Below are 19,520 nucleotides of genomic sequence, written 5' to 3'. Positions count from 1 at the left end.
ATTGCGGATAATTTTTTTAGCCCCAAAATGTAGAATTAGAAAAAAACGATGGCCTATGTCACAATTGACTTCGACGATCTTGAGTTTTTCGAGAAGTGCGGAGGAGGAGCGTTTGGTTCTGTGTACAGGGCAAGATGGAAATCCCAAGACAAAGAAGTCGCGGTGAAGAAGATCTTGAGCTTGGGGAAAGAGGCAAGTTCACAAGATTTTCTTGTCGTATAATGAAACGCGATATGTCCCAAATGTGCTAAGATGTGAAACAGGAAAGTCTTAATTGGGAAAAGTGTAAATACGGCAGTAAATCCATTGTTGCTGTATTTGATCTTTGTTTTGAAACCCGACAAAACTTTGATTCTTCGACCCTAAACTTGTGTTCTAGAATTCTTCAGAAAACGTGTCGGAATTGTGTTTCATTCAATTTTGTTTACAAGCCAGAACAAACCATTTTATGAATTGACTTACTGAAGTAAAATCATCACACGATCCAGCTACATTATAAACTGAGCAACGTTGTGCATCCTGCACTTTCAGAAGCTAACAGAGCCTTAATTAAATTTAATCAGCTGTTTGTGGTTTAGAAATACAAAATCTCAGTTTATATGTCTCCATGACATTGGTGAGTAATCTGCGAAGATCAAACCTCTTGACTTGGCCAATATTGTAATATCAAAACAGAGTTTAAAAGCCTAATAAAGGACTTGCAAGTGAAAACTTTATATAAGAGTTACTAAGTTAAGACTGGCCTGTAGACGCCTTCTTCGTGATAATTTTTGCAGTCTTCTGTGCGATTTCTGTTATTTGCCACTAAATTTTTCTATTTGATATATTGTATTCCATTGGGCAAGTTCAGGAAAATAAATTGTATTACGATTTATATAAAAATGACTCATCCATTGGGCTCGAGTGCATTCACATTGTACAGTGTATAATTATGATGAAACCTTATCACCTTTATCTCAGTCTGCCTGGTAATGCATTAACTAAGGGCCCATTCTTTTGGGACTATTCCAGAATGGGAATACTCGGAACAGATGGTGATGGCATTCTTTTGGGACCTACATGTATTCTATTGTCGGAATGAATGGAATATTCCGTTCATTCTGCTCAGGATAGCAGAATGAATGAAATACGGTTTACTCGGAATAGACAGAATATGCGTTCTTTTGGGATAGTTTCGGCGGGATGTCATATGCGTTCGGCTGCCCCATTCTGCGCAACTCGCGCGTGCGCAGATACAATAATTCTCAGGTCACCTCCGCCACCAGTATTCCATGTTCAGAATATGCATTCTTTTGGAATTTGATATTCCGTGTATTCTGTTATTCATAGGTCAGAATGAGAATAGTCAGAAAAGTCCTAAAACAATACACCTTAAAGATCAACATTGGAAAAGGCCTTAGTAGATCCTATGGCATAAGATTTAATATATTAGTATTAATAAGTAATAAAAAATATTTAGCAGACCATCAGTTTTCAATATCTGGTACCAACAGGCTTGAAAAATCAAAGCTGACTCAGAAAAATACCTGGCCATTCATTATTGAACATTACAGAAATTCACTAACAAAGTTTTTCCATAAACTAACATTTTTTTCATGATACATGTTGTAGGCCAGCATTTTGAGCATGCTCAGCCACAAGCATATCATCAAGTTTTTTGGAGCAGTGAACTCACAGCCAAACTTCTGCCTTGTTACAGGTTAGTAGAATAATACATGTTGCATACATGAATGCTATACTGAGTGACTGTGATGAACCTGATCTAAGAGAGGAGTCTTAGAGAGGGGGGGGGGGAGGGGGAGAGGACGGGGGAGTACTACAGGCCTGACTGTCAAGTGCAGCTCCCTGTCCCTTATACATCATGTAGCAGGAATAGTATTACATAGACATGAGTGTACATACATGTACCGTACTACATGTAGTACTGTTCACATCCTTTGTAATTCTCTACATGCATTTGCGTGTTACACAAGCGAAACACAGTACAATGAACACAACATGATTGTGTGTAATGTGCATGTCTCTTTGTACATGTAATACACACACAAGTGGTACAGTGTATGTACCCTGTTACTGAAAAAACAACCAATAAATAGAATTTTGTTGCTTGTTCCTGGACCAGTGAAGATATTTTCAAAATAAAATAGTGTGTAATTAAAAATATACATGTATACAGTAATAATAAAATTTATTGAAATAAATAAATATCTTTATTTCATAATTTCAGAATATGCTGCCCAGGGATGTCTCTATGATTATCTTACAAATAATAGGCTCAATTTTGACCAGATTCTTAGATGGTCCACAGAGATTGCACTTGGTAAGCAAATAATAGTCTGTGTGGCCATAAGTGACGGTAATGTACCAACCCTCTGAAAGATGTGATCTATCAGTTAGCATCGATGTACAGTTAGTGTTAGTAGCACTTTGTATTTTCACTATAGATATCAAATGATCAGAGGCAGGTTTCCACAGAGTATACATGCATGTGGGACTATAAGAGTTGTCAGTTAATTTCCAAACCCTTTTGTTTTTGTTTTTCCCGCTTATAAGCCCCTCTCGATATGAGCTCTCCCGGTTACATACATGTATAACCCCAACCAACCCCTCACCTTACCCCTTACAAACCCCTTATAAAGTTATAATATATTATGTTATTTTGTAACAGTTCGTTGTAACAAAGAAAATATGAAATTCATAGTTATTTTAACTGTGGACTAAAGAAATAAGTAAAGAAGATCATCGCAGTTACATGTATTATCACAACTTGCACAGTTGCAAAAGAAAACCTAAAAAAAACAGGCTTGCAGGGATTCGAATCTCGGGTCAGACTTTATCCAGGCTTTTGCAACTGTGTAAGTTGTGTTATTATAACTGCAATGATCTTCTTTACATATTTCTTCAGTCCGCAGTTCAAATACCGGTATATGAAATTCATATGTTCATTAAATATTTCATATTCATCTTTCCCGGGTATATTATGAACCAACTTAGTGATCAGCTCCCAGTTGCCTTGTTAGCTCAATTGGTCAAAGTGCTGCACCGGTATTGCAGAGGTCAGGATTCAAATCATGGCAAGCCTGATTTTTCAGGCTCTCTTTTTGCAACTGCATAAGTTGCACTAATAACTGTGATGATCTTCTTTGCTTACTTCATTGTAACATTGACCTTGTTTTTATTTAAGGGATCAACTATCTGCACAATGAAGCTCCTGTTAAAGTCATTCACAGAGATCTGAAGTCAAAAAATGGTAAACAATTTTTGTTCTTTAAGGAATGAAACATTAAGATAAACATACATTTGTTCTTTAAACTGACTGTTTTTGTTTTCATTTTGCAGTGGTGATTTGTTCTAATTTGACAGTCAAAGTAAGTGACATTAAAATAATACAATGTTAATGTTAGTCACAATTCAAATATTTCTAATAATATCATTGTCTATGTTTTTGTACATTTGACCTCGCTGTTAGGAATGCAGTGGTTTTGTTTTTGTTTTTGTTTTTTGTTGTTGTTTTTTGTTTTTGGTAATTCCCAGTTGTAAATGACTTGTTTGTTTTCAATTGGTAGATTTGTGACTTTGGTACCTCTAGATTCCTTGCCAACACGACCAAAATGTCTCTGGTGGGAACATATCCCTGGATGGCACCTGAGGTGATTATCTTTCCAAAGGGTTCACTGAATGACTATAATCAATATCTTAAGTCTCGTTGTTCGTACATAATTACACTACCAAATGGGCAGGTGAAAAGAAATTTAATCTATCTCTCTACATGCACCGCAGACCTATGGTGTTGGACATATATTAATTTATATTATCGTCATGATGAGAAGGAAAATATATGAGACTGAGCAGACAAGGGAGAACTACACTGTTAGTAATAAAATTTGGAACTTTTTTAAGGTGGACACTTTTAAGGTCTATTAGCTTAGGCAAACAAGTGTAACTCAACTAGAACCAGTACTTTGTGGTAATCATGTCTGCTCATGCGAGGTGTCCCTAATATAATATAGTGGTGTCTCCTTTTGAGAGAGTTGACTTTACATGCAAAAGAGTTAAATAATTAAATACATGTATATAGTACAGTTGAATCGTGGTAACTCAAACTGTCAATAATTCAAACATCCTGGTAACTTCAACCCTTTTCAATCTCCTCCATGTCATTTTCTCACTAATTTTAGCTGACCTTTTTAAGTGCTACATGTATATATTCTTCTTTTTACATACATGTACATGTACATGTAACATATTTTTAGACAGAGTGATTTTTATTATTCAATAATTTTAGTTTTTGGAAGTTAAGACCACAGTTGTTGTTTTGATCTCCAGTAATTAAATGAATCTGTTTTGCTCATAGCCTACTAGCTGTGCATGACTGTGGGTTGTTTGTCTTTATCTTATATTCCACTTTTTGCTCTGTAGGTTATCCAAAGCATGCCCATATCTGAGGCCTGTGACACATTCTCGTATGCTGTGGTGAGCTGAAAAATATTTTAAATGTTAAAATGTTAAATGTTAAAATACTCGAAATTAAAGGTGTAAACTTCTTGTTGGATATTTCAGGTCTTGTGGGAGATGCTTACTCAAGAGGTACCATTCAAAGGACTTCTTGGTGTTCAGGTGGCATGGTTGGTTGTGGTCGAGGGAGAGGTAAGTTATACATACCGTACTGTCCACAATTGGGCTATTTATACGAGAAAATTAAGCAGGATACAGGGTTTTTTTGTTAACTTTTAAAGTAGCCAGAGACTTTTTAAATTAAGACATTTTTAGCCTGTCACTTCCAGAGTGGGGTCTGGGGGTATTTTTTCCTACCAGGGAAATGCTGGAAATTGATTTACTGGCATTTTGTGCCCTGGCTAGAACTTTCATATTAGAACTTAAACTAAAAAAAAAAAAAAAAAAAAAAAATTAAGCAGAAAACTCCTGTTGTTCTCAGACATTTTTTCAAAGTCCATTGTGTATACCCTTGCTTGTCTCTTTCCTCTTCCCTTTGTCTCTAAAAAGAAGATCTATTAGGCTAACAGCTAAAGTTGTTTCACTAGATCTTGTGGTTCACCTATCGAGTACATGTATTATTAAAAAAATTGAAATTATGGTATGTTGCAATTCCTGAGTTTTGATTGGATGACAGACAATGGTACATGTATATATTATTATTAAGCTTATAATACCATTGACCACAAAAATGGTAGCTGATACACGTCAACAAAAACAGCTGGGGAGCTCAAATATTGCAATTCTAAGGGTGTTTTCAATAAAACAATTATTCCACTCATGCTTGTTGGACATGAGATAGTTATAGCTAACTCGGCACTATGCGCCTCATCGGCTATCTACCATCTCATATCCAACGAGCGCTTGTGGAATACTAATTGTGAAATATCCCATGCAACACCATGATGATCATGGACATCATAATGTATGATATGCTGTTGTTTAAGGCATTACTGTAGGACCAGATTGATCAGAAAGTTCTTAACAGTAAACAGCAAACAAATAATAGACAGTCTTACTGTAATTTTATAAGCCATGTAACCACAATTATTTTTTTGGGGGAGGGGTGGTAATAGGTTTTGCAGTAGCTTCTCAGGCTTATTAAAAAAACGTACTCTATGGAAGCATAAAATGATAAAATGTGATTTGTGGTTCAATTTATCGGATGAGTTGTACTTGTGACCGCAATGTTTGTGGCTTTCTTTCAGAGGTTAACCATTCCAAGCAGTTGCCCAGAAAGGTTTGCAAAGCTCATGGAAAAGTGCTGGCTAACAGATCCAAAGGTAAATATAAATAAGTTTACTCTGTAGCTAAAACAGACAATAAAATATAGCAAAGCAATTGCAAAGCAAAGCAGAAACAAACAAACTGGTCTAACAAACAAGAGAATTGCATTGCTTGTATATTACAACCATAATTTATGTTCTGTTAACCTGCTAAAATACAGTCATTTACGTGTAGTTACATGTTTTTAAGGTTAAGTTGGTTCCAATCTGTCCCAGCGATCAGGAAAGCTAGATGGGTCATCAGAGCCATTGCATGATTCTCGTAATTTGTATTTTCTTTCTTCCTTTGACAGGAGCGTCCAAATTTTATGGAGATACTGACATTACTGAAATCAATGAATGGAGATGGTAGGTGCCCTGTAGATTGTTTTAAATGAATTTGCATTAGTATGTGTAAAATCTTAGTTAAGCTTAAGCTAGAGCAGGCCTTTCAGTTTGGCAGACAGCAACAACAGATCCTTTTCAGGGTTACCCTTACCCAGATTGTCATTTTAAGGAGGTGGCGTGGCCTGGTGGTAGGGCGCTGAACTTGCAATCCGGAGGCTCTGAGTTCAAATCCACCTCCCTGCCATTAAATGGAATTGTCTTCGGTTGTCCCGAATTCAACTCCTCCACGCTTTGTAAATAACCAACTGGTTAGCCTCCTGCCAGTTGGGGTTTTTAACAAGTTTATGTTTGATTTGCAATAAATTATTTGTTTATTTATTTAGTGTCCACAATTAGCAGTGTACATAGTTTGTTTTCTCAACACTGTCTTATATCCAATTGATAATGGTTATCCAGTGGACAGCATTATCCGACCCTTTGGACAACTGGGCCCTGGGCGTAAACCAATACAAACATATGTTTACATGCACTGTGCTTTCTCTTTTTTTAGCATCTTTACAGCAGGAAACTGACTCTTTCATCGAACAGAAAAAGGAATGGAGGTAATGTGAAATTCAGACTGGGACTGAACTTGCCGTTTAGTAGGATAGTCATCGAGGGTAAAGAGTACGGGGTGCGATAGAGGAGCAGGCTGCAAGCAGCTGGCTATATAAAATTATGCACCGAATGCCGGCTACAAATGACTGCCCAATTTGTTGCAGATGATCACAATGTAAAGCAAAGCTCAATCCGGCAACAAACTAAAGTGTTGCAGTTAAACAAACCACTAGCAGTATTATGCTGTACTTCACTTTGTAGTCAATTAATGGAAGTAATATTGATGCAGTCTACAATGTATTATTTGCAAAAAAAAGTCAAAAAATTTTTAATTCAAGCATTTGAAAGATTGTTTTGGTGCTTTTCTTTCAGTAATGAAATTGAAGCTACATTAAGCAGACTTAAGATACTGGAAAAGGATCTGACGGTCAAGGAGAAGGAATTGCGTGAGGTACACTGTATGAGCTGATTAGCGTGTTTAATATTTATCAGTCCTCACTCTCTGTCTTTTTAATTATTCAAAGTTCAGATTATTTTTGTACTTTACTTTTCAAAGCTGTTTTAAAGCCATTATATCCTGTACTGTATTTTGATGATTACTGCTGCTGTTGACTTACATGTACTACTCACTGCAATCAGAATTTGCATAACGAAAAAAAGAAAAAAGACTTTATTTCTTTTTTTTTTCTAGAGAGAAATACGTATTCTTGAAAGAGAAAAAGAAATAAGTGAGCTACAGTCTGTTTCCAAGGTACAGTGTTTAATTATAATTTTAAGTGCTGTTTGAGTGTAAGTAGGTTTTCTTTATTCTGATATAAACTAACCATTTAATTTTTGAACCCAAGAGTAATTAAATATTAATTAGATTCGTTCTCATACATTTTGAACTACACGCATCTGAGTTTTAAGAATTACAATGATGCCTGACAAACTTTTGGTTGATTCATGTTTTCTATTACTTGAAAATGGTCCTTCTGATGACTTTTGACACTTTCTCATGGTCCCATTATTTTTTTATTTGATCAATCAATGTCTAACAAGTGTTGGGAACTGACATCTTGTGCCAGAAACAAACGTCAACACTTATGAACTACCATGATATATAAAAATAATAATAATAATAATAAGAACTTTAATTTAAGTGTCTGGTCTTCTAGCTAGCCTTAAGCTTACTAATCGGGGACACTGTTTAAATTAAAATATAATATAAACATATAAAAACGATTCTCAAGAGAGGAGATCTCCAAATTGCTACATTTAAGTCCAGGCTGGTTCTAAGGCATGACCACTTTAAAGGGAGCAAATCCTGCTCGCTGGATTTAAGAAAGAAAATTGATGTTACGAGCATGGATCGCTCTGTGTTTCTTGCCAGCATTGTCCCCAGCACTTTCAATCCAGCTTCAATCCAGACTCGGCGTGTAGTTTTTACACCCACTTTCAAAGAAATTGCATTACGGTATATTTTTCACGCTTTTGCGTAACGTTTTTTGACAGTTATGTAGCGCGCACGTAAATTGCGTGCAATATTGCGTCTTAACACATGTGAAACATCCGTGTAATGCTGCAATACCCACGACTGGTACTGTTACAAAATTTTTAAATTGCTATTTCGTTTTAGGTTCCAGATAAACATGATGTAAATGCTTGGACTGAGGATGATGTGGTAAAATTTATTTAAAATATAACTGAGTGCTTTTGTCAAGACTTCTGCTGTGACATAACTTTTAATGTTTTACTACAACATGTTGTCCATTTATTTTATTTCAGTGTTTGTGGCTGCAACAAGTTGCACAGAATAGTGAGTGACACGTTTTTTTTCATTTAACAAGTTTGTCCATGTAGCCATTTGTTATTAGTTTTTGGAAAATGACGTATGTGTCAATTTTATTCGCCTGTTTGTTGTGACATATCATGAACAAGTATAGTCTTTTTAACATACTCTTTCGGTAGTGTCAATTATTAAAGTTTAAATTTTCAGTTACTTTGTATACAAAGAGTGTTGGTGGCTGACTTTTCAACAACCTGCATGATACGCATCTTCAGAGTACAGCGAAACGTTGCTGTCAGTCAATGATGTTTCACGTCTGGTGCGTTGAAATGGATTGGTCAGTTTCAACAATGCACCAGACTTTTTTTTGTTACTGATGCCTAATCGTATTCTATGCAGGTGGCCACAAAAACCTGATGATGTATGTTCCACTGTTCCAGGATAATCATATCACTGGTCGAAGGTGGGTTTGTCACATTCCTGGGTCAACAGAACAAGCCTACCATGCCACAAAAGCTCTTATGTATTTGGTCAGTTGCTAAGTCAGTAAAGTTGGTCAGTCAGTCAGCTAAGTCAGTAAAGTTGGTCAGTCAGTCAGTCAGCTAAGTCAGTAAAGTTGGTCAGTCAGTCAGTCAGCTAAGTCAGTAAAGTTGGTCAGTCAGTCAGTCAGCTAAGTCAGTAAAGTTGGTCAGTCAGTCAGCTAAGTCAGTAAAGTTGGTCAGTCAGTCAGCTAAGTCAGTAAAGTTGGTCAGTCAGTCAGTCAGCTAAGTCAGTAAAGTTGGTCAGTCAGTCAGCTAAGTCAGTAAAGTTGGTCAGTTCAGCTAAGTCAGTAAAGTTGGTCAGTCAGTCAGCTAAGTCAGTAAAGTTGGTCAGTGAGTCAATTCATCAGTCAGTCAGTCAGTTGGTCAGTCGGTCATAGTCGGTCATTCAGTCTGTCCGACGGTCAATCAGTCAGTCAGTTGGTTAGCCAGTCAGTGAGTTAATCGGTTGGTCGGTCAGCCAGTTAGTTGATCAGTCTGTCTCTTGCTTGGTAAGTCAATCAGTAGTCATTCAGTTTGTCGGTCATTTGGTTAGTGAGTCACTTAGTTGGTCAAAAGGTCAAAAGGTCAGTCGGTCGGTAAAGAGAGAGAGAGAGACAGTCAGTCAGTCAGTCAGTCAGTCAGTATAGGCAGCCAGTCATATGATCATTTATTTAGTCAGTCGGTCAGTCAGGAAAGGAGCTACTTTGAAAATTGTTTAACATAATGCAGCCGGTATTGCAAAATCTTATGTCTTGGTATTACGTTACGTTACATTACGTTAAGGCATGTTTGTTTTTATTACAAATCAGATACATTGGTAGTGCATGGATATGTTAAAAGGCAGACTTACATAAACGAGAAAGGTTTGTTAGTTGTGATAGGCAGAAGCTTCCGTTATTAATTTTATTTAACTTTCTGAAACTGGATTTGCGAATGCATGCCCAAGTGATAAAAACGGTCGTTCAAATCAACATGGAACACAACTGCAAGAACTGATTTGCAATTCGGGCGTGTTGAATTATCACTTTTAGTCTGCCTAATGACTTGAATTACATTTGCAGTGCTGAATATTTTAGTTCAAGTTTTAGGTAATAAAATTTTTCCTTACAATGTTTTCATACCTTCTGTGCAGTTCTTTTTAGGAAAATTTGAATTCAAGTCGAGAACAAATCACTGCTGGATTACAATGCTCAGGCGTTCACAAGGGTCATGTACATTGCCGAAATTTCACTGTGTTCCTTCTCGGGTTTAAGGGTCTACTTGAAAATTTTCAAATGGAGCCTTGATTTAGAACTCGAAATCTGGTGTTAACTGTCGCATGCAGTTGTAAAGAAAACATTCGACTTATTTTAATGTAAGAATTTTTGGATTAAGCTTTGTATTTACTTTATTATTTTAACTACACAGGCTTATTCTGCTGACAGAGGAGAATTTGAAAGCTCTGGGCATAGAATCGTTGGGACACAGAATTGAATTAATGGTAAAACCTGAAAATCGACCGACCCTTAAATGTCAATGACATTTTAACTTCCTGTTATATGTTACAACTATGTATGTTTTGCAATATCTAATCAGAAATAATTCGTGAAACGAGTACTTGTAGCCTTGGGCACATTATTTTTAGGTGTTTTGTGATACGTCACCTGGTTTTCAATTAAATGGAATGAATGAATAGACCTGATCTTGCTTTTGTCAGCTTAAATGATTTCATTTTAGCTCACAAATGCGTTGTTAGGTCTATTTTTATGAAGGCATGTGAATCTGGTATGCTGAGAAATTAAATCATTTTTGTTCACTATGTAAGTGAGGTTTTACCGCAAAAAAAAAGAACACGTTCAGCTCATAACTGAGGAAGATAGACCTTGCATTCGCAATAATATTATTGTAACCTCATTTATACCTTTCCCGAATTACCAGGTTAATTACCCACGATCTGCTCGCGTCTGGCCTCGCACCTCAGTCGATAGAGCAACGGTGATCGTCGTGGGTTCGAATTCCATCGTTGTTTCCAGCATTCTTTATTTTAGAGTTAATTCTTTGCTTTCCATCCCCCAATAAATAGTGTGAACTAGACGTCTTAATAAAATGGGTTTGCCTTCACAGGAGCAAATTGTACACTTGAGGTCTGAAAGTGAATCAATGATGCATTTTCCTCCGCTACAAACTACGGTACAGTACCATTATACATTGTAGATGTTGTCACTGTTAGAGCGGATTATCGCAGGCTAAATGCATGTTCTATACAGCAAAAAACCCCATATAAGTCAGAACCTGCATTTTTCCAAGTTGGCCTATAAAGGTTGATTTAGAATTGGTGTTTACTTAATTGAGCTTTTTGAGCGGGTTCTTAATTTTTTAAATACGGTACTTTTAATATTGGTGTGGTCTTTTGTTTATATCAAATATGCATATAAGTCTTAATGACTACAATCAAACACAAATACAAACCCTATTCTAAGTTATCGTAGTTATTACTTTTAAAAGTGTATGCCCTTGTTACCTATTAAAAATCACTGAAGAAAACAAAGCTTAATTCTTAAGTATTATTATTTCCGGAGTCTTTACATTCTTTCCTCGACAAAAACAATATAAACGAAAGAGCGCCCTTCCCAAGGGTTTACGCATCGCTAGTTGCTCCCCAGGGGGGCAACGAACAATAACGTCAGTGCAACTTATTAGAATTCTGCGAACCTTGCAAAATCCATCATTCTCTGAAGAAGACCACAGAAGGTGATCGAAAATTTAGAGTATCCTTTTTATATTTTTAGATCTGTTTAAACCATTTTCATATTTTAAGCTATGACCACAGATCGCTCCAGCAGTTTTAAAAAATAAGAACTTGTTTCAAATTTAGGCTACAACAGTTTCTTGTGTAAAGATGATCTAAATGGGAAATGTTAGCCTAACAAGTTCTTAAACACTGGGTTCTTATAAATGCGGGTTTTTAATGTATTTACACAATTAGCCTTTAGCCTGGCCAAACGGTAACGCAAGTAGTCGCAAGTTTGATCTCGACTAAAGTAAAGGCAAGTCATCGCAAGTCCTGGCTTAACGGAGACGCAAGTAGACGTAAGTTTTCAACTTGCGTCCACTTGCGTCTCCATTTAGCCAGGCCTTTAGATAACAATTTTAGCCTACATTTGTTCCATTATTTGGTTTCAGGATGGCTGTGCTTTGACAAATGGCAGTCCAAACAGTCAACAGCAACAACAACAGTTGACTCTTATCCTGTTGTTCGGCAATCATTGTAGAATGGGACAATCAACACAGGTAAAGAAACAATGCTTAACGTCCAGACGATTCTTGCGAGATTAATGTAGTTTGCGTTAATGTGTATCCCTTGTTAAACCACTTAACACTTTACGCACACGCTTCCCCAGACCGAAGGACAAACTCACAGCATTCCAGTCTAGATGTGTAGTTTACAGAGTTAACTGCCTTGACTGCAATTTCACCTATTATGGACAAACGGACAGAGCGTTAGCTACTCGAATAAAAGAACATCAAAGAGCAGTCCGTGTTTGCGACAAAAACTCTAAGATCGCGCAACACGCGAACACGTTTGGCCATGATATGGATTTCAATCATGCAGCGGTGGTGGACAAGTCAAGCGATTACCACAAGAGGCTTTTCCTAGAAGCGTGGCATTCACAGAGGGACCAGAATGCGGGAAATAAACACATAGACATCCCTGATGTACATGTATATAAGTCACATACATAATGTTCATAGTCTCGCGCAGCGTTCGCGTGTATTTGTATTAGTCACTCGCGCGCGCGTACAAATGTGAAACCGTTAAAAAGCCGGGGATTTTTTATGCCATGATAACAACCGAAGAAGACCGAAGATTCTCGGTCGAAACGTCTTAAGTACATTATGAGCGTTGTTTACGCTCAAATAAGTCAGCGTCAGAATTTATAAAGAGTATTAGTGTATCCCTTGTGTTGATTTCTTTTTTCGTTCAACAGGAGCACAAGTGGAAAATGTTCCTGGAAATCGATGGTGACGAAACGGCCCTGCTTCTAGTGAAGGTAAGCCATGAACTGATTTTGTTTGTTTGAAACTGTCCGGTTGGAAACTACTGTAAATGAATGTTTTTTTTTGTCTCTAGAATGTTACCTTCTTGATCAAGTCGACGAATGACCTCCATACACTTAATCAGGTACATCTGTAAAAAGACTTTTTGCTTGTGAAAATCATAAATGCGGGTTTATTGTGTTGGGAAACGGTGTTGTTTCATTTCCTTCTGCTACAAACTCCGAAGTTACTGATAGACTACATGTCTTTGAAACACTGCTCGTCTGTTGAAAAGAGCTAGGTTTGGTACAGCAATTTTTTCAACACCACTTTGTTTACCCTCGGATTTGAAGAGTAGCTTATATAGCTAATATCTCCGAGCATTTCACAGTAAGCACAGTACAACGGGCAAAGACCAGACCACAACACCGGGAACTCCATGCCCTACTCTTTACGATAAGTGTGTGGGTTCTTTTACGTCCCCTGCTGACCATAACACTGAAGATGCAGGAGACGGGGCCTACGGTTTATCGTCCTTATCAGAAAAGACTAGAATATCTAACCATTTGCAGATGTAATAGACCATTTGCATTATGACGTAAAAGCGCAAAGACTTCTGGTAGTTGTAGTTAGGTTCGCGGGAAAACACCATTCCTGGCTTGTGATTGGCTAAGGGCAGCTAAGCGGGAAGGTGGACATCTATGACATTTATTTGAAGTTGAGCTGCGAAGTTTACGCTCTTGTCGTTTCGAAATTTGCTTATACATTCATATTTCAGTTACCTGTCAAAAATATAGAAAAAAGGATGATAGCTTTGGAATGAAAATTGACTGACAAATGTTGTTCCGTGTTCAAGTAAGTTTAATATGTACGTTGTGTGGCGGAGTTGACTTGGTAGAATTTCATTCATCGCGGCCGACAACTTCTCTTCGAAAATAATTTTAGCCTAAAATCACAGCTTCAAAAAATTGCGCACTGGAAACAGATTGCTTGAAAGGACGAGTCTAAGATATGACTAAATTTGTGTGGAATCAAGAGAAAGCAAGGCAAGCCATTGACTTTGTTCATCATCTTTTTTTCAGACGTTCAACAAACGATCGCTTCCATCGATCGCAGGTGAATTAAATTCTTGACTGAAAAGCTTAGAAAATTTACCGTATATCATGATTGTTCGGCGGGACGGTCAGTTTAATTTATTTTTACAGTGAGACAGAGAAACGAGTCAAATAATTTTCCTCGTTCAATCGAGCTTCATCGATGAATCATGAAGGGTCAATGATAGAGGATTTCCAAGCTGATCAATCAAAACTTCACTGTACAGGTGAATACAGATTATTTGTTTATCTATCTTAAAATTGTATTTCTTTTTTTGTCAAATTAGAACTGTAATTGCAATTTTCTTCATTAACAAAGAAGCTTTCTTGTTTTTTGTACTGGAAATGTCAACTCGTCGATTAGGAGTTGTGGTTTCAATACGAGCGAGGGCCATGTGAGCAAATATAATTTTATTTACATAATTTTGTTGATGAGCGATTACTTGTGAGACTCGAACGATGAGCCTCAAAGATTTTAACGAGTGTAGACATCATGTACTGTACTCTCCCATGTTTAGAAAGGGTAAAATATTGCGCTTTCGTAAATTATTTGAAAATAAAAAATATATACATATTACCTTGCAAGCAAAAGTTTTAGGAACTTAAATAAATAACCGCGCGACTGAGACTCCACGTGCACTGGAGGAATTTGAAACACTCGTCGAAACTTCACTACAAAACGCAACCAAGCAAAAAAAAAAAAACGATATCTTGCATAACTTTTTTCATTTAAACGGACTTGGTTTTATACTGAGAGCTTGCTTTTTGCCTTTTAAATGAAGCCACAGGCACGTCTTCTTCGGTGAGGGTAATTTTCTTTATCTCCATCACGATTTTCTTGGCCAAGCGGGCTTGATGACGATTCAAAATTTCCCGCGAACCTAACTACAACTACCAGAAGTCTTTGCGCATTTACGTCATAATGCAAATGGTCTATTGCAAAGGCAGCATATTCTCCTCAGTTATTTTAAGACCCTGAGTGTTGGTCCGGTCTGGTCCGGTCTGTTGTATGTTATTGCTTTCTTAGCAGATTTTAGTGCTTTTTTTTTTACTTTCCAATTTTCATAACTGTATATTTTAAGAGACGCCCACTCATGTACTCCCGTTTCCTCGTAGCCTCCTTATGTGATGGACCGCTGGAAGATAAGTACTGCAGGAGACGCCCCTGTTGTCGAGTGCACCGTGAATTACGAGGTACGGGCCGTTTGGCACTCAGGCCTGTTTAAGGTCATTCCTTAGTATTGCATCGCGCATCCTAACTGCGCATAATTTCATACGTAATTATGGCGGCTTTTTCTTTATGGCTGGAGCTTGCAAGAGAGGTAAATCGTCATTTTTCTCGTAAATGAGCATTGTGACGTAGCATTTTTCTCTTGTTTTGAATTTAACAATAACTTTCTTTCTGTAAGATAAGTGTAGACCAATTCCCAAAGTAGAACAAGAAAAATTTGTCAAAAAAGTGAATTTAGCAAGCAATCGTGAATATAATCATGATGATATTATAAATGTTAATTGCGAACAAACAGTTAGCTGTTGTCTCTAACAAACAGTGTGCTGTCACACGCGGGATTAGGTTACTTTCCACATTCGAGCGAGAGCCTCGTGTATAAAACGTGTCATAAAAGGGAGTTAAAACGACTTTTTTAAAAAAGTAAAAAGGAAATTTCACTTGAAATGGTTTATGATACATGGATATTGGTTTGACAAATTTATCGAAGAAAAGCCATTATCCTTAGCGGTTATCAAAGGGTTGATGCATTTGTTATTTCTTTTCCCAGGGTGATGTCAAGAAGCCTAGAAGTACCAAACATCTTCACACAGTTCTCCTACAGGAAGCAGGATCAACGATTACAAAAACTGTCCAGTTAACATTAAAGCAGTCCGCGGGGTCCACTCCATCTGGCAGAATGAACAACCGCCTGGAAACACCTTCTCCACAATCCTCCACCCCTCCCGGCTCCCCTAGTGTGCTTAAAGTAAGTGTCCCACGCTCCCTGACGCTACCGAACCCTTTAAGGTCAACATTTACTTTGACAAACAGCGCCCTTGGGCAAGAATTAGCTGAGCCAGCGAATTTTGGGAACTGAGGGTCTTGTTAAGTAACTAGTCCATGCTGTTGGCGATTGGCCGATAAACCTTCGTAGAATCCGGAGTCCCCGATTCAGTACCGTCCAATCAGCTCTGTGCCGTGAAGGGAGATATCTAGGCACGTAGCAATATTCCGGTCGAAGACCATGGTCTTTGACTAGTCATTATAATTAAGCAACATTCAGACCGGAGTACGAGTTCGACTCTTCAAAACTTGTGTTTATCCTTTCGATTATCGCGTTTTACCCCAATCTCGTACCAAGTCTCCTTTTTAACTGGTCAGCAACAAGGAGGAATGAGGGCTCCGGGAACATAACTGGAACGAAAGTCGTACGCGTAATCGATCTTTGTACTCCGATCTGAAAGTCTCTATTAATAAACCAAGCTGCGGCACAGCTGCTTTTCAGACTAACATTCCGTCAGTGCAACTTACAAGCGCTTTCAGTGTTACGTGCATAGCTATCTTTCTACATCCATCTTTCTACATCATCTTTCGACATGCTGTTTGAAATGAGCCAATCAAAACCGATGCATACCGTTGTTGGTTTTATGCAAATGAGCCCAGAAGGTCATGCTAATGGGCTGTGATTGGCAGATTTCGATCCGTGTTGTTTGTTTAGCACGTCGAAAGATGGATATCGACAGAAAGCCGCTATGCGTGTAACACTGAAAGCGGGTGTAATTTTCTGCTCATTTCGTGTCTTGTTCCCAGGCCTCAGGTTCCAGACGTTCCTCCTTTTCCAATCCCCCTCAGCCGCTATTGAACGCGGTTCGCAGCAAACAGGAGCATTTCACTGGTGCATTTCCAGTGACCTGGGCCCAGAAAGTGGCCTTTAGTGGCCCTCCTAGTCCCACCAAAAGACCTCAGGAGAGCCCTTCAAGAGTGGTCCCTTCTGCTGCCGTCTCCACGGTACGGACGCCTACAAGCAGCTCTTCGCGAACTCCTACAAGCTGCTCTCCTTGGAGTGCCTCGGCTAGTTCTCAGTCATTCAAAGGTAACTGTACTACTGCAGCAGTTGTTTTATCAAAATAGCGCAAACTTAGAAAATTGATCTTCCAGTAGCTTTTTGATATGTAAATCGACTACAAGTTAAAGGGGTCAGTCACGGCCAAGTAAGTTTATTTTATCAAGTTTTGCCAAATACTCGCTATGAATCTTAATGTTAGCAAAAAACTACATCCATGGATCTAAATTAATCTCGTACCCAGATCTCCTCAACCCTCGGAGAGAACATCTGGTAAAGTCGGATTTTGCTCGCGTCAAATGTGTCGCAAATCTGACACACAACACTACTACGCATGCTCAGCAATTTAGTAGATGAAAAGCTAACTTGGCCGTTATTTATTTCGAATTTTTAACAGTCCTTTTCGTTCGTGAGCGTTCCTAGTTGCTCTCTGTCATATTCTGGGTGTTTTTTTTTTTGAAAACTGCCCTAAGTCATTTGTTTAATAAATTGCAGCTTATCCATCTAATTGGGATGCAAGCTGGATCTCAGACAGCAGTCCCAAGCCTCGCTCGTCCTCCTTACCCTTCGAATCCGCTCAGCGTACTGGAAAAGAGTCAAGATCGTATCAGCAGCAACAGCGATCAAGAGGGAGGGGAGGCAGAGGCAGAGTTGCGAGAGGTGGGCGTCAATTGGAAAACAACTTTCAACGCAGTGTCAGCGATTCAAAATATGCGGCAAGAAGTCCGCATTTTCAGGACAATGAAGCAGGGAGACAACGTGCAACCGCTAGCGAAGGAGCAGTGCGGCCTCCCTCGAGAAAAGGCAGTGATTCTTCGAGAAACCGCACACAGCGAGGGAAATCGCGCGCGAGGAATGACGAAGGAGCAAACGGTGAAAGGAATGTTAGTGACGATTTGGCGTCCAGCGGAGGCGACGGCGGAAGTACGCAAAGTAGTGGCAGCACTAGCACTGAAGAATGGTGCACTGTTTCCCACAGAAAGAATCCTCCACAGAGAACTGAAAGCACAGATTCACGAATAAGTGATCACAGAACGCTTGATCAGTCACGCGATAAACGATTCGGAGAAGGAAGGGGTGGAAGAAGGGGGTACCACGATCGTGATAACCGGGGCCGGGGAGACCGGGGCCGGGGCGATCGGGGCCGTAGCGATCGGGGCCGTAGCGATCGGGGCCGGGGGACCGGGGTCGGGGTAGTGGTGGCCCCAGGGGACGTGGAAGAGGAGGAAGGGGGTAGTCATAACGGCAATGGATCCCGTTTCTCGAAATCCCGGAAACTTTTCGGGGCTGCAAATTCACCTTTAAATATCTATCTCTCAAAAACAAAGTTTATAGGGCCGAAATTTTGTGTGAAGGATTTACAATTCATACAAAAATACGTGAATAAAACAGCTCTGTAATCATAAGGGTTTGGGATCTTCCTATTGTTTTCCGGGTGTGAAAACTTTTAGGGACCTTCTGGGAAACGGGCCCCTGGCCAAAAAATGATTCGCAGAGAAGCGGAGCTTGATTGGTTTATATTGTTAATTTCCTCCTGAATAACATGATATGATCCCAGACCAAACGTTCTTGTCTCAATTTTATTTTGGTCTCGATTGTCAAACTATTGGGATCCAAGACTATTATTGGTCAGTTCCTTTACTTAAAATAATTGTAAAAAAAAAGAAGAAAAGACGGAGCAAAGCTTTGATTTCCACACATCTCACGCTTTCACTTTACAGTTTCCTTACATTTGCTTGCGATCTATTGCTATCGAGCGCATCTCATGCCTTCTTTATTGGGTATCCATCCGGATTTATTCGGTCGTCCAACGTAATTATTTTGTGAAATATCGATCAAGCAAAGAAAAATGAATAATAAGTATTTTTGAAAATTTTATTGATAGGAACAATAATAAATTTTGAAACAGAGCGTGCTGTCTGAGTTGTTTTATTTTCAGGGTGCGCTTTTGCCGGAAGGTTTTGCAGAATTACAACAACGTTCTTTAGACCGTGATACCTTTTTTTCACCATCTTTCAAAATTGTCTTAGGTGGTTCAGACAAATGTACCACGTGATGCACACAAGTAAAGGACAAGCCTGCGAACCCAGACCGTATTTCCGGCTGTCGCTAGACAAGTGACAGCCAGAAATGCGTCTAGGTTCGCAGGCTAGTAAAGGATCTCAAGGCAGTTGGTTTGGTGAAATACGGTACACGGTCATTCTCACTGAAACCTTAGAAGTAGACGAAGAAATTCCATTCAGCCCTTTCCTACCTGATCCTCTTAATTCGACTTTCCGTTTTTATTATTATAATGTTTTGGCTTTTCTTTTTTCCTTTTCAACAAAACGGGAAATTATTACCAAGAAGTAGCAAAGTGTAGA

General features: G+C 38.6%; 1 protein-coding gene across 1 annotated transcript; it reads left to right on the top strand.

Annotated features, from left to right (window-relative positions):
* The first annotated feature begins 6 nt into the window (after positions 1-6).
* On the top strand, positions 7-18,557 carry LOC144659135 (mitogen-activated protein kinase kinase kinase 20-like). The gene is given in 26 exon segments (XM_078519581.1): positions 7-192; positions 1,612-1,699; positions 2,228-2,320; positions 3,185-3,250; positions 3,340-3,368; positions 3,567-3,650; positions 4,420-4,473; positions 4,561-4,647; positions 5,703-5,777; positions 6,074-6,128; positions 6,658-6,709; positions 7,077-7,155; positions 7,396-7,455; positions 8,323-8,367; positions 8,472-8,502; positions 8,872-8,935; positions 10,401-10,473; positions 11,097-11,162; positions 12,156-12,263; positions 12,962-13,024; positions 13,105-13,155; positions 15,221-15,298; positions 15,883-16,080; positions 16,905-17,187; positions 17,653-18,338; positions 18,341-18,557. Coding segments are annotated over 26 exon segments (2,766 nt in total). The 5' UTR covers positions 7-48; the 3' UTR covers positions 18,395-18,557.
* Positions 18,558-19,520: the final 963 nt, after the last annotated feature.

This window comes from Oculina patagonica, chromosome 7, assembly GCF_052425735.1.
Source record: "Oculina patagonica isolate OP01 chromosome 7, crgOcupat, whole genome shotgun sequence".
In the NCBI taxonomy this organism is placed as follows: domain Eukaryota; kingdom Metazoa; phylum Cnidaria; class Anthozoa; order Scleractinia; family Oculinidae; genus Oculina; species Oculina patagonica.
This window is presented reverse-complemented; position numbering and strand designations above follow the sequence as displayed.